General features: G+C 44.3%; 2 protein-coding genes across 10 annotated transcripts in view; one reads left to right on the forward strand and one right to left on the reverse strand.

Moving 5' to 3' along the window:
* The window catches only part of ARHGAP22 (Rho GTPase activating protein 22), a 44,253-nt gene extending 33,838 nt beyond the window's left edge, over nucleotides 1-10,415 (forward strand). For all 3 annotated transcript variants that reach the window (XM_035137485.2, XM_060275117.1, XM_035137486.2), the window contains 5 exons: nucleotides 2,349-2,481; nucleotides 3,362-3,435; nucleotides 6,122-6,243; nucleotides 6,498-7,353; nucleotides 8,788-10,415. In XM_035137485.2, coding sequence (XP_034993376.2) covers nucleotides 2,349-2,481; nucleotides 3,362-3,435; nucleotides 6,122-6,243; nucleotides 6,498-7,353; nucleotides 8,788-9,016 — 1,414 coding nt within the window. In that variant the 3' untranslated portion in view covers nucleotides 9,017-10,415. The remainder of the gene's footprint in view (nucleotides 1-2,348; nucleotides 2,482-3,361; nucleotides 3,436-6,121; nucleotides 6,244-6,497; nucleotides 7,354-8,787) is intronic.
* An 866-nt stretch (nucleotides 10,416-11,281) lies between these two features.
* Nucleotides 11,282-27,448, reverse strand: part of MAPK8 (mitogen-activated protein kinase 8) — a 28,116-nt gene continuing 11,949 nt past the window's right edge. For 4 of the 7 annotated variants that reach the window (XM_060275120.1, XM_060275118.1, XM_035137763.2 and 1 more), the window contains 6 exons: nucleotides 23,909-23,980; nucleotides 21,164-21,346; nucleotides 20,575-20,699; nucleotides 17,970-18,033; nucleotides 16,414-16,491; nucleotides 11,284-13,632 (listed from right to left, as the gene is read on the reverse strand). In XM_060275120.1, the coding sequence (XP_060131103.1) occupies nucleotides 13,487-13,632; nucleotides 16,414-16,491; nucleotides 17,970-18,033; nucleotides 20,575-20,699; nucleotides 21,164-21,346; nucleotides 23,909-23,980 (668 nt within the window). In that variant the 3' untranslated portion in view covers nucleotides 11,284-13,486. Of the gene's footprint in view, nucleotides 13,638-15,419; nucleotides 15,494-16,413; nucleotides 16,492-17,969; nucleotides 18,034-20,574; nucleotides 20,700-21,163; nucleotides 21,347-23,908; nucleotides 23,981-24,341; nucleotides 24,414-27,448 lie in introns of all 7 variants that reach the window. The other 3 variants (XM_060275122.1, XM_060275119.1, XM_060275123.1) reach the window with 3 other exon arrangements.

Below are 27,448 nucleotides of genomic sequence, written 5' to 3' on the forward strand. Positions count from 1 at the left end.
CTATGATAGGAGGGGAAAACAGTGGCTACTTTTCCTTCCACGGTGGTTAGGAGGCTTAAACATTATCAGGTAAGTAGCGGCGATGCTGGTCCATGGCAGGTAGCCATCAGCAAGCATGGTGTAACTCACAAAGCAACAGCAGCCGCTCAAAAAGCTGTTGTGCAACATGTGGGAGAGATCAGGGTCATGGTAGGACAAAAAGACAGAGACAAGGGAAAGTTTCCTATAGTCCCTTTTTATTTCCAAGGTTACAGAGAGGGGGGTATAGAACGCAGCCTCTTGGATAATGCCGTTGTCCCAAGGGAATCTCCACACCCACTGAGCCCCTTGGGCTTGCCGACTGGAAGGTCAGCGGTTTGAATCCCCACGATGGGGTGGCTCCCGTTGCTCTGTCCCAGCTCCTGCCTACCTAGCAATTCGAAAGCACACCAGTGCAAGTAGATAAATAGGTACCGCTGTGGCGGGAAGGTAAACTGTTTATATGCGCTCCGGTTTCCTTCACAATGTCCTGTTGTGCCAGAAGCAGTTTAGTTCTGCTGGCCACATGACCCGGAAAGCTGTCTGTGGACAAACACCGGCTCCCTTGGCCTGAAAGTGAGATGAGCGCCGCAACCCCATAGTCGCCTTTGACTGGAGTTAACTGTCCAGGGGTCCTTTACCTTTACCTACCTAGTAACTTCTAGGGTTCCCCCACCCCACCCCAAATTATATTTTATGAGGTTCCAACATTTTTAACATATGTTGTACAATCCAAAATGCATTTCATTTTTTCGCCCCTCTTGTTTTTGTCGACTCCCAACCCTGTTTCCTGTTTCTCCCCTTCTGCTGCACCCTGCCTTCTCCCTGTTAAATCACAACCACAAGACTATAATCTGATTCCTTCTGTTGCTCACAGCTCAAATCCTGCTCACGGGTTCCTCATACTATACTATGTCTTTAAATAGTCCAGGAAAAGGCACCCATTCTTCCATAAAACGCCCATTGTTACATTTTCTTAAATCTTGCTGTTAATTTTTTGAGGGGCGGGAATTTTTTCTTCCTTCCACTTCTGCACATAAAGAATCCCAGCGGCGGTTGTTACATACATAAACTACTTCAATTTTTTTTAAAGTAACCTCTAGGTTAGATTACCGCAACTCTGAAGACTGACGACTGTTCAGAAACTTCAGTGTGTGCAGAATTCAGCAGCCGAGTTGCTCACCGGGGCAAGATGGTTTGAGCATATAAGACCAATTCTGGCCCAACTGCACTGGCTACCAATTAGTTTCTGGACCCAGTTCAGAGTTCTTGTTTTGGCCTATAAAGCCTTAAATGCTTCAAGAATATGATACAGTAAGCCCCCAACTTATGCACATTTAACTTTAAAAAAACTAACTAAAAAGAGGGCAGGAAGTGCCCCCAGGGGGAAAAGACATTGGCAATCCCACCTGCCATTGCACCCGATGTGTTTCGCCTATACATGATTTTGGCTTTAGGTGCAATCCCTGGAACGTACCCCACACATAAGTTGAGGGTTTACTGTACTCCGCCTTGTGGAACGCCCTCCCACCAGATGTCAAGGAAATAAACAACTATCAGATTTTTGGAAGACATCTGAAGGCAGCCCTGTTTAAGGAAGTTTTTAATGTTTGATGTTTTATCGTGTTTTTAATATCCTGTTGGAAGCAGCCCAGAGTGGCTGGGGAAGCCCAGCCAGATGGGCAGGGTATAAGTAATAAGTTTGTTTGTTTGTTTGTGTTTGTTTGTTATCAAGCATCTGAAGTCCTCCTCCAACTGCCTCCTCCGTGAGAGGTCAGGAGAGAGACAACACGAGAACGGGCCTTTTCTGTGGTGGCTCCGTGTTTGTGAAACACTCTCCCCAGGGAGACTAGCCTGGTGCCTTCATTATACATATTCAGGTGCCAGACGAAAACTTTCCTCTATAACCAAGACTTTGGCTTTCAACAATCTGTGACCTTTAGGAAGTGAGTGGGATGTTTTTAATGCATTTCTCTTTCCTCTTTGCTTCCATGCATCTATATGGGGTTTATCGTCTGTTTGGTTATGTCACTTGGCTCTGGACAAGAAAAAGGGACTGACCACTTAGATCAGACACCCCCAAACTTCAGCCCTCCAGATGTTTTGCACCACAATTCCCATCTTCCCCGACCACTGGTCCTGTTAGCTAGGGATCATGGGAGTTGTAGGCCGAAACATCTGGAGGGCCGCAGTTTGGGGATGCCTGACTTAGATAAATAAATGTGTGTTTCAAGGTATCTTCCCGTGTTTTCCAAAGCCTGTCCATCTTTGCCAAGGGCAACTGCAGAGTTTCTTGCTAAAACTTCCTTTTCCCCCTTCCTTTCTTGCAGCAACACTGATGTCCACACGGTAGCCTCCCTCCTGAAACTCTACCTCAGAGAGCTTCCAGAGCCTGTCATTCCTTTTGCCAGATATGAAGACTTCCTCTCCTGTGGGCAGCTGCTTTCCAAGGACAAAGGAGAGGTCGGTAAACACATCGCAAACTCATGAAAAAACCTTTGTGCAGAGATCACTCAAACTGGGGGTATTTTTAGAAGGTGATGAATTCTAAACAATATTTTTATTGTTATTAAACTTCTTTACCTGCCCTTCACCATGAGGTCCTAGACATGTGACAGCAATATAAAAACACAGTATTAAAATCAGTTAAAACAAATTGCCATCACAGGAATAGGTCCCTTAGGTGGGGAGGGAATGCCTGTTTAGGCACTGCCACAGAAAATTCCCCTCCTTCCACCCCCATAACGTCTGAGGTGGAACTATCCAGAGGAACCCCTCTGCTGATATTAATTCCCAAGAGGGGGTGTAGGAAAGGAGGGGCTCTTTCAAATATGTAGGGTTTTTGAACCCTAATGTGAGCATGTCGAATTGGGCCCAGAAATGAACTGGCAGCAAGGTGCAGCTGTGAGGGCGATGTGAGATTACCCCTGCTGGTAATTCACCTGCTGAGTTTCTGAGTCGACCTCTTGGAGTTTCCGAGTCGACTTCAAGGGCTGCCCCACATCACGCACATTGCAGTAATCCCGCCTGGAAATTACTAGATCATGGAATGCAGTGGCGAAGTCATCTCTGTCCAAATGGGGCCATAACTGGTGAACCAGCCATAACTGGGAAGACACTCTCCTAGCCACTGAGGCCACAAGTCTTCACATGCTAAGGCTGGATCCAGCAGTATCAGCAGGTTAGGCGCTGCCTCGTTCCAGGGGAGGACAACTCTGTCCAGAACTACAGACTAATCGATCTCCCCAGGTGGCCATTGAATATGGGGGCTGATTGTGTGTTTGGCCCTAGTTATGGAACTATGGAACTTAAGTGTTCATTCTGCTTTCGTCCCGTCCCTCAGGGTACTCAGGAACTGGCAAGGCATGTGAGAAGTCTTCCGCAGGCCAACTACAATCTCCTCAAGTACATCTGCAAGTAAGTCATGTTCATGGGAGGAGGGTGGAAGTATTGGCCTAAGCAATCTTTCCTTTGGTGTTGACAACAAAGACCAGACAGAAACCTTAGCACTGAAGCACTGGGGGCGCTATCACCAGAGGGGTTACTGCCCAACCAGTATCGGCATGAAACCTTCTTCTTCTGGGTGATGGAACTGATGGTCTAACAGAGAGATAATCATCAGCAAGAGCATAACTGCTTGAATGTCCCGTGCATGAGCACCTTTGCACTCTTTCTGCTCTCCCAAATGATGGGCAGGGCATGAAGGCTCAGGCTTACACAGTTCCATAATTGTACTCTGCCTATGTGATCTTGACAATTGCTTGTCTATTCAGGGGGACAAGCATGGCAGCATCCCAATTTCTACTCACAATGGCTTTGATGCCTAGAGATAATAACTTGCTAAAGCAACTCTCTCTCTCCTCTGCTGGAGGTTGAGGACCACAGTGCAAGTGATAATGAACACCAGGACCTCATCTAGGTCAGGATGAGTATCCAAGGCAGGCATCCCCAAACTGCGGCCCTCCAGATGTTTTGGCCTACAACTCCCATGATCCCTAGCTAACAGGACCAGTGGTTGGGGAAGATGGGAATTGTAGTCCAAAACATCTGGAGGGCCAAAGTTTGGGGGATGCCTGATCCAAGGTGAAGCAAACTTGGACTATGGGTGCAGCCCTCAGTGGGTCCTGCTTGTTGAGTTTGGGTCTCAGCAAAGGGTTGGAGTCAACTGAAGCTTTGGAAAGGCCATCAGGGCTTGCCCTTCCAACGGCTCCAACCCACTGGAAGACCTGTTTGCAGTATTAAAAGAAGCTGTAGCCTATTGTGGCAGTCACATGCACCTGGGTGGTGGTAGAATAGGAGAAGCTGCAGGGGAATCATCCTCAGATTCTGGAGATGATGGGAAAGGCACATCCTCAAGCTGGAGCAATGTAGAAAGGAGAGATGAGCTAGAAAGAGTGTTGCTGACGCCTGTCTTGGGGGCGACTTGCACTGTTCTCCTAAACGTTAATCATAGCAGTGCCTTCATTCATTGGTTAACAGGACTAAAAGGTGGTAGTAGACTAGTTTCTAAAAAAAAAACCACAGCAACAGTTGGTCAGAATAGCATCTGCACTTTTTGCCTCACATCTCTAGTTCTATACGGGCTAGAGCAGGCTTCCTCAACCTCGGCCCTCCAGATGTTTTTGGCCTACAACTCCCATGATCCCTAGCTAGCAGGACCAGTGGTCAGGGATGATGGGAATTGTAGTCTCAAAACATCCGGAGGGCCGAGGTTGAGGAAGCCTGGGCTAGAGACTTGCTTTATAAAAATTAATGGTGAGTAGTCACAGAAATCGGACAGTGGGAAATATTCAAACATACTTACCTTACAGACCTTCAAAGTAGGCCCCCTCTGACACAATGCACCATTGACAATGTTGGTAGAACTGTTGGAAACTTCTGGAGAAGTCCTCTTTTTGTACTGCTCTCAGTTCCCTCGTCACAGCAGCTTGGACATGTGGAATGTTGGGAAATCTGTGCCCTTTCAGTGAATATTTCAGTTTTGGGAAAAGAAAGAAATCCGGTGGGGCCAGATCGGGAGAATATAGAGGGTGGGACGACTCAGTAACGATTTCACGCGGAATGCAATTCTTCCGCCATCATTTGGACGGACAAACGCCAATCTCGCATCAATAACTCACGAACTCTGTTGACATTTGCCGCCGTTCTGCTCGTCGGCGGTCTGCCAGACCGAGGGTCATCTTCGATGGTTTGCCGCCCTTCACGGAAACGCTTAAACCGCTCATACACTGTATTTCAAGTTACAGCTTCATCTCCGTCCACAATTGTGAGCATTTTGTGGCTTTCCGATGCCGATTGTATTTCTCGCTGTCCGATTTCTGTGACCATTCGCCGAACTTGTAGGTCAAAAGGGCACGAGTACCATGGCTAGAATCTGCAGCTAGGTGAGGAGGGGCAGTGCCACACACCTGGCCTCCTGGCAGCAGCGTTGGTGTCACTTACTGGGAGGGGGAGGAGGTAGTGAGGGGTTGCGCACTGTGTGGGTCCACCAGCAGGAGTGCCAGATTCATTCTGCCCGTGTGCCCTCCCTGTACCAGCCTCCCTTCTGCCTCTCCCTGGCAAGTGGCAGAAACCTGTTGCCAAGGAAGTCAAGTGCACTGCACCGCCTCTCCTCAATCCTCACCAATAGCTCCTGGCTAGAATCTGGGTCAAACCTGGCACCATGCCAACCTTGTGCTGAAGAGACACATGGCACTCCTTCACAGGTGTGGTGGTAGTGGTGGAAAGCAGCTGCAAGAGACTGGAAGCTTCATCAGAGGAATGGCAGACGGAAGGAGGCCGCTTACATTTTTCTCTTCCCACTATCAAATCACCTGAATTTTTGATCTCTTTTCCCTGATAGGTAGGAACAGGGTGTGTGGATTTTGAGTTAAAGGGGTAATCTCTTGGGCTTTCACTGCCTATCATTGCTGCTTTTCGTAAAAACGTCAGGAGACTTATCTTGTATCTCCCACATATTCTAACTTGACCCTTAGTAAAGAGAGCCATGGCAGTGACATGAGTCTTGGTCTTCTTCCTCCACCGAGTCTTGGTCTTCTTCCTCCACCGAGAAGAGTTGGTGGTGAATGTAACTTTGTTCTCTCTTGGGTGGGCTCTTTTCAAGATTTCTCGATGAAGTTCAGTCTCACTCGAGCCATAACAAGATGAGTGTCCAGAATCTCGCCACTGTATTTGGACCAAATATCCTTCGACCGCAAGTAGAAGATCCGTTAGCTATAATGGAAGGTATGCACTTTATATTCCTAAGGTTCCGATGCATATTTCAGGGGTGTCTGGACAATTTCAGGAGCTATAGAACCTGTGACTATTCAAGTTTTTGAATGCATAGACAAAATACCAAGTCAAAACAGACCCATTGAACTCAGTGGTCCAGGTGTATTGGTTTTAGTGAGTCTGCTCCGAGTATGGATATCATCGCAAATGTTTGCAAAGGATTAAGCTGGCTGTCTCCACCTAACTTTCTTAACATTACCGCACAGGTACTTCCCTGGTCCAGCACTTAATGACTGCTTTGATAAGCGAGCATGGTCAGCTCTTTGGTGCCTCTCTGACGGAGGGCGCCGACCAGCACCCACATGGCACTATAGACCATCTCTCCAAGGACGGCAAAGCGGACTGCGAGTTAGAAAGCCCCACGGTCAACCCTGTGAGCCAACTCTTCAAGGCAGCATCTTCTGCAGCTAAGGGAGCTATTCAGGAGCAGAACAGCAAAGCAGACTGCAGCCTTCCTGCAACGAGCCCCGGCAAGAGAAGGCAAACGTTGCCCGCCTGGAAATACTCCTTTCGGCAGCAGGGGGCTGGGTCGCTCAGTCACAAACTGGGAAGCTCCTTGCTGGATAGCCCCAGTTTCCCTTCCGGTGGGAACTGGCTCATGAATGGACTGTATTCCCTTCAAGGCCATTGCAGGCCATCCTCAGGAGGGCGGGCCACAGGTTCGCCTCAGAGACTCTCCACCTACGACAATGTCCCCACCTCCGGCCTCTCTCTCAGCACCCACAGCAGCACCAGTGCCACTTGGTCGAGCTCATCCTGCGAACTCTCTCTCGCCGTGGATTCCGTCAGCAGCTGCCCTGCCTGTAGGGCGAGCGACTCCTCGGCCTTGAGCTCTCTTCAGGTGGAGTGGGCCACGGCTAGTTCCTTTCTGCAAAGCGAAGCCTGCTTGGATAACAGCGCGGAGAGGTCAGGGGCGTCCTGCAGCGGCGACAGTGATCAAAACAATGGGACGTCTGCTTCCAAAGACTCCGCCCACTGCTCTGGAGCCCTGCAGAGTCTTGTCGCTGAGCTGAAGGCAGAGCTGAGCAAACAAAGGATTGCATATGACTCCAGTATCAAAAGGTAAGCGTTCCAGAAGGAAGGCAAGTAAATGCCTGAGAGTCAATACAAGAGGTTCTGAATGGTTCTTTCTGGGGTTGTTTTTCCAGCTGGAACTCACCGGAACTGAGTTCCAGCACCTCTCAAGTGGGCTCCATTGCCATTGTAAGATAACATTGTTCATGGTGAGTTTCAGCACCTCTTTTTCTAGAAAAATAGCACTAGTTTAGGGCATTTAGAGAGTACGTTTCAGGAAGACTATTTAACAAGAAGTACCATGCTCATGCCAGGGATAAAGACAAAGGACAAGAGGGCAGCTTTTGATTCTTGCCAAGATTTACTTGGATCTGGGGTTTCCCCCTCCTGCCTTGGAGATGTTGCCTTTTTGGAAGACTCTGATGGGCTGACAATTGCACACATTCCCCCCCCCCCAAAAAAAAAACCAACCCAGGGGAACCAGGGAGCTTAAGCCTCAATGCCCATGCTTTGATGTCAGCATGCACTCAGGGTGCTTCATGATGAAGTAATTTCACTTCCTCTATATCAGGCATTCCCCAAATAAGAAGCATCAGAATGCAGCAGACCAGGGTCTGAGCATAAAGCAGGCATGGCCAAACTTGGCCCTCCAGATGTTTTGGACTACAATTCCCATCTTCCCCGACCACTGTTAGCTAGGGATCATGGGAGTTGTAGGCCAAAACATCTGGAGGGCCGCAGTTTGGGGATGCCTGCTCTATATCTCCTAGTGCATGGTTTCACAAAGAGAGTTACAGAAAAGGTATTGGTGCCATGTAGATTTAACATTTTGCAGATACATTTAATAAAAGGTTGGTGTTTCTGCACAGGGATGGGTGAGGATATCCTGGGGATCTTCCAAAAGGTATTTTGTTTTCCCACCACTTCAATAGGGAAATACTACATTTTTAGAGTTACCAAGTAGGTAAGGTGAGCAGTCTGCACCTATAGATTTACGTGCAACTGAAAAGTTTGCATACACAAACTGAGGGCTGGTCCTGCTGTACATCAAGGGCTGGATCTACAGCTATAAAAAACGCTATAAAAAATACAGCTCCCAATGGAAATTTTCATTGACTTGGAATTGCTGCTCTACAGCACCATCTGGTGTCACATTTTTATAACGTCTTTATAATGTCACATAAATTGACCTATGTAGCTAAGTCCATAGTGATATGACTTGCTTCCGATGGCACCATGTGTGGGAGATAGATGAACACAGGAATTGGTGTAGTTTTAAAAACTGCTGTCCCTGTGTTCTGTATTTGGGCTTTACTTCAGGCAGAAAAATGTCTTGCGCTAGTACAGTACAAGTTGGTTGGCTGTGTCACTATGGGGACATGACTTTCCCAGGCTTTCTACGGCAGGTTGTCACATCACAGATAAACATGTGGCAGCATTTGCTGCAAGTTTAACTTGTTCATGCTCTCTCTTGGCTTTAAGGATTGAAGAAGCAAACACGGAACTGAGGAAGAGGGTGGCAAGATTAGAAGAAGAGCTCGATCAAGAAAAGAAGAAATACACAATGCTGGCGATCAAGTTGCGGAACTCTGAGAGGGCTCGGAATGATGCAGACAAGAGAAACCACCTCCTACAAGAAGAGATGGAAGATTTCTTCAAAACTTTGGGGGATTTGACTGCAGAAAGCCAGATGGCCAGCACCCCGAAATAAAGAGAAGCCACCAGCCAGATTCCTCCTGCCCTGCTCCCCACTTCAAAATGGCATCCCTCCATTTTGCCCGAGTTTGCTTGCAGTGGTATGGAAAAACTTTTGCTAAATTACTGGCTTACAAACATTATCGTATTGAACTGCCAGAGTTGTTAACAGCTGAAGACAGATGATAGATTGGTGAGGAAGACGTTGAACCTCTCATCTTGAAAGCAAAGGGGATTGTTATCATTTCTGGCAGTATCTTTCTGATGGTCCAGGGCAAGCGTGATACTGTGCATGGTTGCAAAGTGCCTGAATTCTGCTGAAGAATTGCACTGTCTTCTCCTACTCGGGAGCACAAAGTTCGGTTTGCAACGTTTAACTGATCTGCTAAATTAAAATGAACTTGCATAGTCAACATTTCTATCCTATGCATAACTGCTTGCTTGCATAATCAATACTGCCAGCTTACGGTGTCAACAGCAACTGATTATTATGAATTAAATTTGCATGCTGCCCTTCCTTTGAAGGTCTCGGGGTGGTCCACAGCATAAAACACAAAATACCAACACAAAATGCACAATAAAAGCAAGCTCAAATTCAAACCAAATCAATAAAAACCCGCATTTTAAAAGCCATAGAATGTTAAACCAGCCAATGGCCTAGTTGAAATGGAACGTTTTTGCCTGGTACCTAAAGATGTACAATGAAGGCTCCAGGTGAGTCTCCCCAAGAGCATTCCACAAGCAGGATGTGAGCAAGGAATCCCCCAGGACTCCGGCATCTCTCAGACTGCATTATTTTATGGAGTTCCATTCACCAGAAGGGACAACCCTGCTACTGGTTCACTTTTTTCAATTCTCTTCAACCTCCAACAGAAGTCTAGGATATGTTCTATTGATGCCCTTTCCAAAACAAGCTATGTTTTAGGAAGACCTCTGTTGAAAGGTTTGGAGTTTGACCCACAATATCCAGCTGCCCAAAAGCCACACTATTCTCCTCCTCTGGTGTGGTTTTGCACAACATGTGGCTTAGGGTACCTAAGTAGGCCCTACTTTCTGCCTCTACTACTTCTGTTGGACATAGTGGGGAAAGGGCTGTGGTTGTATTCTCAGATGGGATAGGGTAGGCAACAAGGAACATGCTGGAGGCCCCGGACAAATGTAAAGTGCCTTCAACCGAACGACGGAATTTGAGGGACCTGGTAGGCAAAACAGTATTTAAACAGTTCAGAAACCTTCACGGGTTTTGCACAAATGGCATTAAGTTCATTTCAGGGAAACCAGGCAGGTGAGACGCTGGATAATATATGCACACAATAAATGTATAAGAAATTGCTTTTCTGGGATCAGGGGAAAGAAAGATAAGGGTGTCTGTAATCCACCGCCCAATTTCCAGACGTGGTTAAGCTTCTTGAGAATCTCACAAGCAAGATGTTTAGCATCTCATGGAACTAGTTTGCTGCACTCCAACAAAATCCATACATTTCCCATTGGAAATGGAAGGGGTTGTACAGGTGGGCTTTGAGCGGGGCGGATCTCTACATTGCAAAAGGAACTTTTCTGGCATGCTGGAGGGGGGAGTGTAGCTTAGTGGCACCCTCTTTCCATTGTTTTGGCCTTTTGTCTGGGCTCCTCTGGATTCTTGTTCTTCCATCTACTTGGGTGTTCCTTTTTAGACAGCTGGGCTGATACCGTAGGACAGTTTCGTAGGACCTGTAATCCTCAATTAAGGTGTTGATTATTTTTTCCAGCTATAGAAAAAGGAAATGTTCATTCAAGACACCACTCTGGCCCTCATTCTGTACTGTGGGCTTCAGGTTAAAAAACTGGCTTGGGAATTGTCAAGAGTTGTCAAGTGGGCTCCCAAAAATTAACAAATTTGCATCATTTTTCAGACCAGCTCTAAGATCTATAACCACACTAGATATGATGGCTGCTGTAAACTTTGGTTTCAAGATTTGGGGGCATCAGAATCTATGATCTGGGCCCATAACGCCCTCACTGGTTCCAACATCAAAGCACACCCATTCCTCAAGGATCGTAACAAGACACACATTTACTCATTGCCAGGATGCCATGGTTCAAAATTAAAGTAAACAAACATATTTAACATAAATAAGAGCTTTGTCAATCCCACTGCAACTAGAGGGAGAGGGTGCCAGTTCTGACCACTTCCCCCCAGCCCTTTAAAGTGTGGTAGCATTTCAGCTTAAGCTGGTAAATAATAATAAATAAATAAATAAATAAATAATTTATTATTTATACCCCACCCATCTGGCTGGGTTTCTCCAGCCACTCTGGGCGGCTTCCAACAAAATATTAAAATATAATGGTCTGTTAAACATTAAAAGCTTCCCTAAACAGGGCTGCCTTCAGATGTCTTCTAAAAGTCAGATAGCTGTTTATTTCCTTGACATCCGACGGGAGGGCGTTCCACAGGGCGGGTGCCACTGCCGAGAAGGCCCTTTGCCTGGTTCCCTGTAAGTTGGCTTCTCGCAGCGAGGGAACCGCCAGAAGACCCTCGGCGCTGGACCTCAGTGTCCGGGCAGAATGAAAAGCACTGCTATTGTTGCCTGTGGTTTACACATTTATTGCTTTTTCATGCTAGTCTCTCTAGCTTTGCAGTTTCTGACCCCAGGAAGTGGAGAAGAGAAAATGAGAATGCCCTATATGAATCAACAGCTCTATTTGAATCTCTGGGAATTCACTAGCAGAGTCACCCGGGGGCGGGGGGGTATATAGCTGGTTGAAAGAATATTGAAAGAGAAGAAAGCCTGGGTCTACAAAGGCACCATTATATTCTGGGATGGAAAGAGGTATGGAATTGCCCTACCTAGGGTAGTAAGGGGCAGGGTTAGAGAGGGGAAATGCCAGTATATCACCAAAATCTGGACCACATGGCAAAGTTTCCCCATTTCCCCCTACCCACCTGCTAAATCTACTGCCTGCCATTCTGTCACTTTCCAGAATGGCAAACAATGTGAAATCACCCAATCCTGTTTTCTCCCATGCCGCCTGAAAACATTTGCTTTTTTTGCAGCCACTGAAAACAAACACAGACGAAACAAAAATTTGAAAAGAAGTAGCCTCTCTTTAAAAACAAGCAAGCAAGCAAAGAAACAAGACTTTCACTTCCAAAGAACTGGATGGATAGAACCAAACAGTTTCAGGCAGATTCAATTCTCTCAGCCTTCATGGTTGTGTCCAACAAGATACTTGTGCTATTGTTTAATATTTGCTTCTGTAGGCAGCACTGATGTACAGTTTTGTTCACATTTAAATCCACTACACAAAATACTTCTATCTACGCAAGGCAGGCAGCACAGCCTAAATTCACAAACATTGCATTTTCTAAGGACAAATTCCCAATGATTGTTTTACTCACACAGAACTTAATCAGTTGCACAAAAAATATCATTCAATAATGTACACTGTAAACAGTTAACATACTTCAGTGAAGAGCAGCACCATTTTACATTATATTTAACATTTCTACATAGTTCGTTGTTGATGGTTGGTTTTGGTTTTTTTTTAAGGGAGCGCGTCCAAAGTTGGGATCTCTGTGCTGAAATGCTACCCAATTCTCATGGCTTCAGAATGACCCACTGTCAAGTTTTGGGGGGGTTTCTATGCCTCTCCAATGGCACGGGGAGGCAAAAGAGGGACGCTGTCAGTGCAGCACAATGGACATCCCTGCAGCATCATCTTATGCACTGTATTTGCTGCAGATCCTGAAGCGACAAGATGCTGCGTAAAGGGAAAGTGCTAAATTTGAGGAAAAGAGCGCTTTATAAATTAAGAGATGCACTAGCCTGAATATGCAAGGAAGGTAGAGAAATGAGCACTACAGAGTGGGAGTGTGGGAAACATGAATTTGCATTGTTAATCTATTTAACTATGGGGCAAGTTAAATTTGCATGGCAAAGGCGTGCTCTATCATGCTTCTTCATCTTGTTTTGTGTGATTCCTTTGGGCACAAGAACATGTGACATTGTCAGAGCATATATAATGTTCCCTATATACCGCAGGAGATGTCTCTGTTCAGAACTGCTATCTCCGTGGCTATACCTTAGCCTATAATTAGATAGTTTAACCACTCAAATGGCTAAAAATAAAACATTTAGCTTATGGACTGAAAAGGGGTGTGCAACACACAAAAATACCCTAATAAAATGATTCTGAAACTCAAGTAAACCTTAAATAAAGCTGTCATGTAACAAACGGGACAGCAATGTTACATTTAATAATGTATTTTTTTAAAACGAGGTCCACATCACAGTAGTAAAACATATGCAAATTTAAAAACTCATGATAAAAATTAATAATACTGTACAATTTATTACAGGAAAGTATTGTGGCTTACTTTTAAAACGCAACTTAAATTAAAATTAGCACTTGAATCCCACAATTACTTTTGAAAACACTCCCCCAAATAATACCACCAATTTTTGTAACTAAGAGAACCCCTGTCCCCAAGTACGTCAAGTAGTCATCTACAGCAACCCAGGGGGCCTGTGGAGGCTTCTAGGCTGCTGTCTGTATCAGAGGCCAATGTTGGGTCAGTAGACATTGAAGAGACGTCATTGGCAGATGACGATGAAGAGGGATGCCGAGAACCATTGATCACTGCTGCACCTGTGCTATGAGAAACAGAACATCAATTCGGTTACAGAGAGACTGGCCTCCTTCACTGGCTTGTTTTCACTCTGACTGTCCATTAATGCACTTTGCTCATAACAGGCTGGTTAAGCTTAAATCTTGTAGGATTCAGCTTTAGGTTACACAGGAAAGCACATCAGCTAAGTGTAGGCTTAGATCAGGGGTCCCCAAACTAAGGCCCGGGGGCCGGATGCAGCCCAATCCCCTTCTCAATCCGGCCCGCGGACAGTCCGGGAATCATCATGTTTTTACATGAGTAGAATGTGTCCTTTTATTTAAAATGCATCTCTGGGTTATTTGTGGGGCATAGGAATTCATTCTTTCTTTCTTTTTTTTCAAAATATAGTCCGGCCCCCCACAAGGTCTGAGGGACAGTGGACCTGCTGAAAAAGTTTGCTGACCCCTGGGCTTAGATCTCATTCCAGGTTAAATGTTTCAGCTTTCAGCTCCATTTAAAACCGGTTAAAAGCTAGGATCAACTTTAAAATACAGTAACCCCTTGAGTGTCAGCTTTCAGTGCCATTTTAAAAAACCAGACAGTCTAAGTTACCACTTAAAACCAAAGGGCAACTTACATTCTAAACCAACAAAAACCAACCAACCACCCTCAGTTGAAGCTCGAGATTAAGCTTATTGCAAAGTTATTAAGTGCTGTATATGATCTAGGTGGAAGGGTAAGCCTCAATCCAAGTTAAAAGCTCAGCTTTTGGTTAAGTTTCAAAATAACTTAAAAATCAGCTCAATTTAAAAAGTCTCACAGGGAGTCTTCTTGCATTTCCAGAGGTTCTTCACTGCCCATATCTTCACCTTAACCCAGTGTTTCTCAACCAGTGTGCCTCCAGGTGTTTTGGGACTACAACTCCCATCATCCCTAGCTAGCAAGACCAGTGGTCAGGAATGATGGGAGTTGTAGTCCCAAAACATCTGGAGGCACACTGGTTGAGAAACACTGCCTTAACCGACCTTTGTCAACCCCCCTGACAAAATAATAATAATCAATTCGGGGGGGGCACTAAGATGACCCCAAATCCCATTTCAGATTTCTACTCACTGGACCTGGGTGCAGCCCATTAATTGAGCCACATTTTTCTAACAAGGCGTTCCTGACCTAACTGGCTGCAGCAACGGCTGGGGGAAGCTAGTCAGGGCTACAAATCAGGGCAAGCAAGCAAGGGAGTCCACTTTGTGAGCAAAGAAAAAAGGAGGGCCCAGTCGGCAAAGAGTCATGTTAGCTGGTGAGTTTGGCAGTAGGAGTGAGGCAGTCAGGAGGCCAGAGCAGATTACTCCCCTACAAAGCTATTGATGGAAGAAATTCCGAGCTCCACCCAACAAACAGCAGGCACTATAGAAAGTCAGGAGGGGTCTAGGGGCTATCAGTCATACTGTGCAGAATGTGACATGCCTCTCTGTTGGACAGAGGTTGTGGGTGGGTGCTTGGTGCCATGAGCTCCTGGCCCTCAAGGATCAAGCTCATCCCCGTGAAGCCAAGGCAGCTAACCTCAAGAAGCCAAGAATCAGAGAGGTTGGGGGACAAGGCCTTCAGGGATATGATAATAGCATCCCACTCCCAGAGTTGCAGGCCTTCCACAGTCACAGAGAATGAAGGCCCGGGAGGTGGGAGTTGCTCTGAAGAGAAAAAAAGAACCCTTTGGTAGGATGAACAAATATGCCCCACAGAGGATACGCCTCTGGAAGTTGGGGGATTCCATCATTAGGGATGCAGGTGAGCTTATGACACATGTGCAGAGTGGAGGGTGACTTGCCTGCCTGGTGCAAAGGTTGCAGTTGCCATGTGTTGTCTACGTCAGAAATGGGTTCCAGTAGATCTCTGAGTGGTCTGAAGTAGATCAACAAGGATGTCTAACTCCCAGTTATTTAAAATGGAAACAAAATACCCCCTCCCCCAATTATAGGGCTCCAACAAAGAAAGACCGGGTAACCAACAGGGGTCTCCTTCCTGAATTACAAGGCAAACCTGGGTGATTCAGGTGAGGTTTGCATATGCCCAAGTCAGATTACACTGTTAGCTAGGCAATGCAAGTCTGATCAGGGATTTCCTGAAGTCCTCGGTCTCTCTGGGGGGCCCCAAAAGCTGCCTTTTCAAAGTGACAGACAGAAAGCGGACTAGCAAAACGCTCTGAGTTCAAGTGGAGAAGCAGCCTTTAATTCAGTGAGTTATTTCTCCAGAGTAGAGCAGTCACAAAGATTTGGGAAAGGGCTAATGGAGGAAGTACTGAAAACTGGATGGGATTCACCAAATGAATCCTGCAAGCAGAAGCCCAGTGCAAGCAAGGGTTTCCACTTGCATAACAGGGATTCTCCCTCGGAGAATTAATTGGGATTAGTGTTTGTATCCCTCAAAGACTTTTTTGAGGTCGTATAGACCCAAACAGGCCCCACAGACCTAAGAGACAGCTGCACATAGCAATTCACAGTGAAGGAGGCAGGTGTATTTACTGCATGCAGATATTAACAGATCTGCACCTGCCATCTTGTTGCAGGGGAAGAAGGTGAATCAGAAGTGCTTATGCATACACCATCATTGTAATTTCCAGTGGTTTCTAAAATGACTTACTGTATCATGGCAATAATGGGTAACTGGGTATGTGTGTAAAATGCACACGAGTAGAGCAAGTTGCCTGGTACAGACAGCTCTTCTCCAAGTAGTGAAGGTGGATGGGGCATGCTCCAGCACAAACACCTGAAGAGGGCTAAGTGGCAGAAACTAGAGCAACAGCACTTTTATTGTAAACCAACCTAAAGGAGGCGGTTGTCCACATATAACTCCATTCTTGGTTCTCTCCTCCAGGTCCATAACTTCCTTGTAAATCAACTCTGAAAATCACCAGGTGTAGTGTTATCCATACAGTATTTCAAACAAGCCAGAGAAACAGACTCGTATATAACAAGTATCACATGTTCTACTGAACATAACTCTGTTGATCAAGCAGAAAGCAGAGAATGTAGTACATTAGGCAAGTCAAACAATGCACCCGTGAAATACTGCCATTCTGCTCCACTTTGCAAAACTGAGCAACTCATTGAGCAAACAGCTTCAGGGTTTTCTTGAGGATGAGCACATAAAAAAGCATTTTGAAAAGGTCACACCCACCCCGACTCCTCAATATCTGCAGGCAATGTTTGCTTCCTTATATGCTTCTGGGTCAAATGATTCTTCAACCACAAAACTAGCAAAACTTCAGAACACTATCAAGAAACAGAAAATCTACCCAAGCAAGAGACTTCAAATACACAATGGGTGCCTTTTCCAAGAGTTGCACTGCTAGTATTCTAGAAAGAAAAATACAGAGGCATACAGGACCTTCTCCTGAAGAGAGGTGGCCATTATAGTGCCTTTACAGATCCCATTTGGATATATCAAAAACTAGTTAATGGATACTATAACACCCAATTCTTAAAATGTGCAAGGGATTTTAAAAGCAATGCCTTTATCTAAGTTCAAGGAGAAGCCCCTTTTATAACTCTTAATTCCCACACATTTTGTTCCAAGTTTCTCTCTGACCTTTGTTCTCTCCTTTTCTGCATGACTTTGAGCCATACAACTAACTGCCTCCCTGGCCGTTCAAAGGTGATGATACTTACACAGGATCATATTCTTTCACTCCACTTTAATTTACTTATTCATGATACCCACACTTCATTGTTTCCAGCTACAAGCAGATTAGATTCTGTACTTCCTTCATAAGAAGGCACTGAAATAACGGATACCAATCTCCTACTATACCTAAGCTGTGAGCACAAAATGGTAACTGAACATTAAGTACTCCTGCCATTCATTGTCCTATTTGTGGGCTTCCCACAGGCAACCAGTTGGCCAGTGTGGGAAACAGGATGTTGAACTAAATGGACCTTTGGTCTGATCCAGAAGATATCAATAAGCTATGTATTAATAAGCTTGCACAACTTCTACCTTCTCGGTAGTGGCGCCCGCTCTGTGGAACGCCCTCCCATCAGATGTCAAGGGGAAAAACAACCATCTGACTTTTAGAAGACATCTGATGGCAGCCCTGTTTAGGGAAGTTTTTAATGTTTGAAGTTTTATTCTGTTTTTAGTCATCTGTTGGGAGCGGCTGGGGATTATTATTATTTATTACAGGAGTAGAGGCTGAGAAAAAGAACCACCAACCAACCCAAGTGTTCAAGAACCTGCTGATTTAGAAAATTGTTGGGGGCTGTTATTCCCAACAGTGTTTGTGGGGGCAAATGCAGTTCCCACCACACTTTAGCATCTTAAAACAGTGCAGCAAAAGCTTCATTGGTAATAATATTAATACTTAAAGTATTAACCTCACCTTTCCATTCTTCTATTGTGTGCTCTCTTTCATCCAGCTGCTTGTCTGGTATCTTTGGAGGAGGCTGAAAACAAAAACGTAGCAGAAAACTGAATAAAAGGCAGGAAATATAAATTTACACTCTCAATTTCAGAATAATCGTGCATTAATCCCAGGATATTAATACCAGACTGGTCCTCAATTTATTAGTTATTTTGCATTACACACCAGCCATGAAATTCTCCAAGCACCTATCACTATGTAGAATTTTTGTTCCTGCTATTTCACTTGGGGGAGGGTATTGTGACAAGGGCCCAATGTTGATCACAAGCCTAAACATAGATAATTTAAATGGACCTTTTCCACAAGAAGTAGCATAACTTACACTTGTGCCTCTAAACTGATATTTTGTAGGAATACATGCCCAGCATTCCACTTGCATTTCCCTAGATTTTCTCAAGATACCTATACAGCAGGATTCTGAAATTTGCCAACTCCCCTCTATGTTTAGGGATGCTAATCAGCAGTGCTAATTAGTGTGCTAAAATGTATCCTCAATCCACTTCTGGAAAATAATCCCAATGCTGCAAAACTAGCTGTATGCAGTAGAATAAATGCTTAGGAGTTAGAGTGCCAACCTGCTCCATGATGCGTAACACATCCATGAGTTGGACATCAGCAAAGTGAAAACGACAATACAAATGAAAATCCCGCCCCCGCAAAAAAATAAATGAATGAAGATTCGTATAATTACACTTACAGCGTAACTTGGAAACTCTGAACCTTGCACATAACATAATGTGTAAAGGTAAAGGTAAAGGGACCCCTGACCATTAGGTCCAGTCGTGTCCGACTCTGGGGTTGCGCGCTCATCTCGCGTTATTGACCGAGGGAGCCGGCGTACAGTTTCCAGGTCATGTGGCCAGCATGACAAAGCTGTTTCTGGCGAACCAGAGCAGTGCACGGAAACGCCGTTTACCTTCCCGCTTGGAGCGGTACCAATTTATCTACTTACACTTTGACGGGCTTTCGAACTGCTAGGTTGGCAGGAGCTGGGACCGAGCAACAGGAGCTCACCCCGTCGCAGGGATTCAAACCGCCGACCTTCTGATCAGCAAGCCCTAGGCTCTGTGGTTTAACCCACAGTGCCACCTGCGTCCCTCTGCCATGTGTAGAAGTCATTAAAAGCAAAATTAATAATAATCATCATCATCATCATCATCATCTAGTGCTGATCCAGATGCTCTTCAAGTTATTTTGAAGGGGGCCCCTGCCAGGGCTTAATCCTACCCTTTTCACGGATATTTGGCAACCAAATTTTATCTCCCTTTCACTCTTTTGCAAGTAGACTTAGCTTTGTGACATGAAGCTAAATGGGGTCATCTGGAGTTTTGAAGCAATATCCTAACGACACACAGCTCTATTTCTCCTTTACATCTGCATGTGAGGGAGTGGGTGTGCTAGGCTGCTTTCTTGTCTTGGCAGTGGACTGGATGAGAGCCAGCAAGCTGACACTCAGTCCAGTTACGACTGACAGTTCCCTAGACTAGACATATGGGGGGTTGCCTGCTCTTGAAGGGGTTACAGCACTTCCTCTGAAGGAGCAGGTACATAGCTTAAGGGTACTTCTGGATCCACTGCTGTTGCTTGAGAGTCAGGTGGCCTCAGTGGTGCGGAGTGCCTTCCACCAGCTTCGGCTAATGGCCCAAGCTGCGCCCCTATCTGCACAATGGGCCATCTGGCTTTTAACTATCTATGGCCTTCTATAGTGGGATGTCTTAATGTATTTCTTTCCCTGGTTTTCATGTGTGTGATGTTGTTGTTTTTAATGTAAGCCACTTTGAGGTGCCATGGCAAAAAAAAGTGACTAATATATTTAATTTTAAAAATTAAATGATGGCTGCTACACAGCCAGTCAGATTTAGCTATGTGCTCTGAGACCCCATGGAGGGGATGGGGGGGGGAGTCCCAAGATTCAGATAATCTCTTTATATAGATATGGGGTTGTTGTTTTTTTACTTTTTGTTTATCTGTACTTTATATTTGTAAAATCAATAAAAATGACTTTTAAAAAAAGATTTAGCTATGTACCAGGGCAAACAGAGCCTAGGGATCATCCCGGAATAAAGTAGTTTTAAGACCACTCTCCTTCAAAAGTGGGTTGATTTCTATTCTGGCAAAGCTTTCTGCAATGCCTCCTGTTTTGGCTCAGCATTTGAAAAAGCCTCCAAAAAATGCATACAATAGGTTATGTTTATCCTGAACCTTCCGAAACTCCAATTCAATAATGCAGAGTAAGCTATTATATATATATATATATATATATATATATATATATATATATATATATATACACGGTATACACAGACACACACACACCCTGCCCTCCCCAGTCAAAATAGAGCTCAGGGCGGCTGACACCAGTAAAATTACAATAAGACATAAAAGAAAAGAAAACAATTAATTAAAATACGGGTTAAAATACAGTTTAAATTTAAATTTAAATTTTGATTAGCTGTAGAGCAGACAATCAGCCTTTTTGGACTACCTTCCGGCACCAGACACCATGATCAGTGGTGTCGCTGCCAACAAAGAATCCAGATTCTAAATAATAAATACAACTTACTGCTTCTGCTTCTGAAGGGTCATACCAGACATTGATGTACGGGTGTTGTAGAGCTTCATCTACCGAGATTCTTTTTGATGCGTCAATCACCAGCATTTTGGATAACAAATCTCTTGCCTGACTGGCTGCAGGAGTAACATTTAACATAGGATGTGATATTTAAACATTTCGGGAAACATGGGAAAGGGTGGGGTGAGAGTCATAAGCAAAATAAGGAACAAACTTATTATTATACAGCTTATTTGGCGATACAAGCAAACTAGCTGCTTCAATATCAATGTAGACTAGTTTATGAGTAAGGCTCTACAGTCTTGCTTACTACTTTCATCATGGTGATGTGTCAGCCAGCCCCTAGAGAGCAAGATAAATGAAATGCATCTTCCCAGCCCTGGAGCCGAGGATGATGCCAACCCCCTTCTCAAATATGGAAAGAAGGCTGGGCTTCGTTTTGGTTCTGCATTTGCTGGATGGAAGCACAGAACCAAAACTAGCCTCTGACTCCTCCATCTGAGCTGGAAAGGGAAAGAGCCATGCGGGCTTGTGTCCGTCACAGTGGAAATCAAAGTGCAGCACTGCACAAAACTCTTACCTTTCAGTTTGTTATGTTCAGAGTCAACTGGAAACAGGACATCTGGGAAGAGCTTTTCAAAACTATAACCAGCATATTTAGGCCTATTCTCCACGTATGTCCTCACTGTTGGCTGCAGCTTCTTCATAAATTCTGAGCACGGAGTTCCTAGTTGTTCAATAACTTTATTCCATTGATCAATATCTGAGGTGAAGCAGCTAAGGAAAATTGTTTATGTAGCGTTCAGGACAAAGGCCATGTTAAAACTACACCAACAATAAATGGGAGAGCTATGGCCAACAATAACTTGTTAGAGAACCAATGATGACTAAATCAAATAACTGCCCTCTTCGCTATGATCTCAACAAGGGATAGTCTCACCTGGCACACAGGATCTCATGCATTTCAAAATGCCACTTAGAGGCTTTCAGAACAGTACAGAAAACAGAAAGAATTTGAATCAACTGAAAGTCTGAGTTTTCCCCTCCATTGTTAGGACTGCCACGTTCAAGACTGTTCTGGAGAGTTTAGAAAACTTAGCAGGAAAACTACATGGGAAAATACCTGAATATTACTTCTTTCTAAACAATTTGGCAACAGGTTTAACTGAAACCATATGAAAGCTCATATATAACTGATCCAGTTGAACTAATCTATCAGTGGCCCAATCAACAGAAAACGACATCACAACCTAAGATTCAATATTAAATTTCAAAATCGTCTACCACACCATACAAACCCAGAAGCAAACAATTTAACATATAGGGAACACCTATGTCAACATAGCTTATTAACTTCACTCTCTGTATATGTATGTCTGCTGATCTTCTGGTCCTGAGCCAAGAAGTACTCTTAGGAAATCAGTATTTCACAGAATCATAGAATTGTAGAGTTGAAAGGGATCCTGAGGGTCATCTAGTCCAACCCCCTTCTATGCAGGAATCTCATTTAAAGCATCCATGACAGGTGGCCATCCAACTTTTATTTAGAAACCTCCAATGAAGAAGAGTCCACCACTTCCTAAGCGAGACTGTTCCATTATCAAACAGCTCTTACTGCCAGAAAGTTCTTCCTGTTTAATTGGAATCTCCTTTCTTGTAACTATAATCCATTGGTTTGGGTCCTGCTCTCTGGAGCCGGAGAAAGCAAGCTTGCTTCATCTTCCATGTGATAGCCCTTTAGATATTTGAAGACGGCTATAATATATCCTCCTCTTGTTTTGAGCATAGCCAAAGAAACCATCCATATATTTATATATATGTAACTTTTCTTGCACCTGGCCATCTCCCCGCAGCTGTAGGTTATTCAGGTATACTCCTCCTTCGTGATTTCCCTTTACTTCAATTTCTTATACATGTCCTTCTTAAATCTCAGCTCGTCTGTAAGCTCCTTGCACAGCCACACCGGTTTCTTTAGGTGCCTCTCACTATTCTTTCTCGTTGGAATCGTCTGCATTTGTGCCTTCAATATTTCACCTTTAAAAAACTCCCATCCATCTTGGACTCCCTTCTCTTTGACTATTTCTGACCATGGAATCCCACCCAGTAGTTCCTTAAGCTTTTCAAAATCAGCCTTCTTAAAGTCTAGAGTGCATGTTTGACCACCCTCAGCTTTACGTTGCCTCTATATAATGAAACCCAAGAGGACGTGATCACTTCCTCCCAAGGTTCCCAGTACCTCCAGATCTTCGTCGATCAGTTCACCTCCTCTCTGTTGGTGAGGACCAGGACCAAGATAGATGATCCCCCTGTTGTGTCTTCAACCTTCTGGGAAATGAAATTGTCAGCGAGGCAACTGAGGAGTTTGTTGGACCGTACATTCCTGGCAGAGTTTGAGTTCCAACAGATATCAGGGTAGTTGGAGTCTCCCATGACTTCTGTATCTCTCCTTTTTGAATGTCTGGCAATTTGGGGAAACTTGTGATCATCACTTGAGAAAGTGTCTTCCAAAACACCCCTTGCCCTGCAGGGAATATCAGTAAGATTGACAGTACAGGGTGTGGTGCTTTTGTCCCATTGAACCCAGTAAACCAATCAGCCTTCTCCCCATACCTCAATCTAAGCCAAGAACCGTTCTGCATCAGTCAGGGAATCACTTGTAGAAAAATACGTTATAAGAGTGAGAAATGACTGCTAACAAGAATGTTAGAGGACCAGAGAGAGAGAGAAACCAGGGAAGCAAACACTTATGCAAGGGTCAGTCATTGTGTAAGTGATGTCCATCTCATGCTACTCTCCAAGTGGTATCCAGAGCAGGTGCTCCTATTGCCCCAACCTGTTAACACTACAAAATAGCAGTACCACTAATGAAGGTGTCCACACACAAATGAAGATCAACAGAATGTTAAATAACTAACTCTGTTAGGACATAAAGCTAAACATAATCAATTAAGACAATATACTTGGGTACTCAATAGAAAGGAGAACATGCAAAAAAAATGAAGTTACAGAGGAAAAAAGCAGGAGGATCTCATTAATTTTGCACATGCTGTCCACTAAAACACTTTTATACAAGGTGTTCCGATGGCTGGCTGAACTCTTAACACAAAACTTTTTACTATTCTGGAGCATATAAAAACCACTTTGTTTAAAAAGCGAGTAAGCCTATGCTCTTAATTGGGGGCAAACCGCAAACTGTATACATATTTGAAACAATAGAATTTTAAAGCCTCGGCAGCTGGAGACAGCATTATTTGATGTTGAAAAGGAAAATGCTAGAATACATTTGACTTTTAATAATTCAGTTCTAGGCCCAAAGTAAGGATACGGTCTGTACCAGGAAATAATACACCACCTTTGATCATTTCTCCCATGATGCACCCCACTGACCAAATGTCAACTGAAAACAAAATGCAATGACATTAACTGATTAAAAGAAAAGCAAAAGGGACTTTAAAAGGAAAAAAAATGATAATAAAGAGCAGTGCAGGATGAAAATGAATGAAAAAAGTGAAGATGTGCTTGCTATCATACCAGCAGAGACTATTTCCTACTGCTAAGTGCAGCCTCAATAGAACCAAATTTATTCTAATAATTTTTATACTTATCCGGAGGAAATGATTATGAGCCTTTTAAGGGTAGGTGGAGGGAGTTATAAGCACTTTCCAAGGAATATTGGGGGGGGGGCAGCAAAGGGGGAAGAGAGTCACAAGGTATTAGTTACCAAAAAAAATTCACATGCTGCAGCAGTACAAGGATACAGTCCCTTCCTGGAAAGAGGATTTTGTGGCAAACCATTTCTCCCATAATGCACCCAACAGACCATAAATCCACTATGTTTGTAGCACAAAAAGAAGAAGCAAAGCAAATAGTCACTGAAAATTAAAGAAGCAGGAGGGCATGACTGCATTTTACTATCTGCAGAGAAAGCACCAAAAAGGAAGAAGCAATCATGGGATCAAGCTGTAAACGTATTTTTAGAACACACACACACACAGCTCCATATGTCCAAAACATATTCTGAGTGGGACCCAATGGAAGCAATAATGGCCACAGGAGAATAATAGCATTCTTACATAGCTCCCATTACATTTCAATGCAACTTGCTTAGCAGAAGTCCCTGGTAGAGTAAACCCCCAATACTTGAAAGCTTTTTGTTAAAAAAAATTCTTGTTCATTAAGAAAAGATTAAGAATAACTGAATTCCTTAACAAACGGCTGAAATGATGGAGGAAAATACACACAGGTTCATAATTAGTAATGAGAATTAATCTCAAAAAGGCAGAACATCAGTGGGGAAGGTGGCTCATCTATTCAGACTGTGTTCAACCGGTTCTAGATGGGTTGCACTCACTCTAAAAATATCAAGGGATAGGTGGGATGGCTCCTTGTCACCAAAGGCCCAGATAGCCTCTGTGCCAAAGGAGTGCCTTTTATCAGTTTAGGATGGCATACCAGCTGGGATCTCTCCAGGATGGAGACAGCCTGGTCACAATTATCCATGCTCTGATAAATGTCTAGTGTTGAGTGTTCTAATGTACCTATACATCCATGTGCCTGCCTCTGAAGACTGCTTGGAAACTACCATTAGCTCATAATATAGCCACCAGGCTGTTGACTAGGACTGCCTGGTGGGTATCAAGAGAACTTCCAGGCCATTTCTGAGCACAATTCAAAGTGCTAGAGCCTGGGGCACAAGTTTCTAACTAAACACTTGCAGTTGTGCTTTTCCACACAGGTACCTGAACAGATACCTGTTCCCATCACAACCTGCCTGTGTGCTTAGTTCATCTCTGGAGTCTCTTCTCCGGGAGCACCATCATCCAAGGTAAGTTGAGGGGCATCCATATGGAGAGCCTTCTCTGGGAAGAATGTGCCACAAACAAGGCTGCACCACTGGAGCTCAGGCTGCTATGCAAAAAGTGTCCCCTTTGAATTCCAAGCAGAGTGTCCTTTCTTATCACAATATATTAATACATTAATTTATACCACAATATATTAATTTATACCAGAGCTCCCTGAAACAGCTTCCTATGGTGGACTGGTATGCTAACACTGGGGCAAGATGGTTTGAGAGCATGTAACGCCTGACTGCACAGGCTGCCAATTAGTTTCCAGGCCCATTCCAAAGTGTTGGTTTTGACCTATAAAGCCTTAAAACAGCTCAAGACTGCAATATCTTAAGGACCACCTCTCTCCATATGTGGTTCTTCTTCCTGTGCCTCCTCTGTGGTGGCTCCCTGTTTGTGGGATGCTTTCCCCAGGGAGGTGGGTGCCTTTGTTGCCTATCTTTAGGTGCCAGGCATAAACATTCCTCTTCTCCCAGGCCGTTGGCCAATTAAGCAATCTATGGCCTTTTAAACCATGTGAGAGAGAGCGGGGTACTGTTTTTGTTTCCTATTATGGTATGTATGTTTTTTTATTTTGTAAACTGCCCCATGATTTCAGATGAAGTGTGGTATAGAGATTTAATAAATAAACAAATATCACATTGCTATAGACAACATGGTCAACTTCAAGGCAAGTTAGCTTTTCCTTTTCCAGCAGGGAATTTCCTGATCCTGTTCATTAGAACCTCTTAAAGTGGTAAAGTTCTGAGGTCCTTGATAGAAACCACATTCACGCAATACATTTCAATCACTCTGACACCACTTTAAAGAGTCATGGCTTCCCCTAATTCTTGGAGCTGCAGTTAGTTATAGGTGCTGAGAGTTGTTAGGACACCCCTATTCTCTTCACAAAGCTACTTTCTTTTTGTTTTCATCTTAACTATTGTTGTTTTCGTGTTAACTACCCTATTGACCCGAATATAAGCCACCCTTTCCCCCCAAATTCTGACCGTGAAAAGTTAAAAGTGTGGCTTATATTTGTGACCTTACGGTATACAGCCAGGAGCATGGGGCAAACAGTGCCAGGAGCGCAGCAAAGCAACGCCCGCCCCGCGCATAGTCCCCCGTCCTCTCCCCCAAGGCCGGGAAGGGAGAGAGCGAGGAAGGGGGATATATATCCGGTTTTTTTTTCATTTTCCCCCCTTCAATTTTAAAGCTGCGGCTTATATTTGGGTGTGGCTTATATTCAGGCCAATACGGTATGCATTTGTGCTTTTTACCTTGTATTTTTATCTTGTGAACCGCCCTGATATCTTGTGACAAATGACGGTATATAAATCTAATTGGCACTAAATAAATAAATAAATAAATAAATGGGGCTGGTTGTTAAGCCACTCTGAGAATTGTGGCTCTGGGGAACTTGTTAGTGCAGGTGATGAAGCAGGCTTTGGCTCTAACATCCATCTGCTGATGAGTGGGAGAGTTGAAGCCTGCTTTCTCTTGCCAGTGCACAATCAGGAGCGCACTTTACAGCTCCTGTCCTACACCTAGGATCACGTAGGACATCAGATGTGAGAAAGGTGGCCTGGCTCAGTATAAGGCAGCTTTCTATGTTCTATTGTCCTAATCCTCTCCCTAAAACTTGCCCGGAGAGAGGCTGAGGACAAGCAAGAAGAAATGGTAGATACCTCTATATAAAGCAGCAAACATGGTTTCCTCTCTTCCTAGTAGGAGACTGTAAAAAGGAGTGTGATTGAGCAGTATGGCTTCCCAGAGGAAGATAACAAGTGAGATCTTGGAAGCAGAGGCAGGTGCATCTTAAAGCCATTGCTTTACTAATTCTCCCTTCCATGCTGCCCACAGGGATAGCAGGAAAGGAGCAGCTGTCATCTCCACAGTTACTCCTCTCTCATAGCCGCACAGCAGGAAGGATTGTGCAAGTAATAGTTGCAAGGAGCAATTGCTGCTTCTGATCATTCATCTGTCTTTATCTCTCTGGGAAAGCCTACCTATTCATTCACCTTCACTATCTGGAGATT

This window comes from Zootoca vivipara, chromosome 5, assembly GCF_963506605.1.
Source record: "Zootoca vivipara chromosome 5, rZooViv1.1, whole genome shotgun sequence".
Lineage (NCBI taxonomy): Eukaryota > Metazoa > Chordata > Lepidosauria > Squamata > Lacertidae > Zootoca > Zootoca vivipara.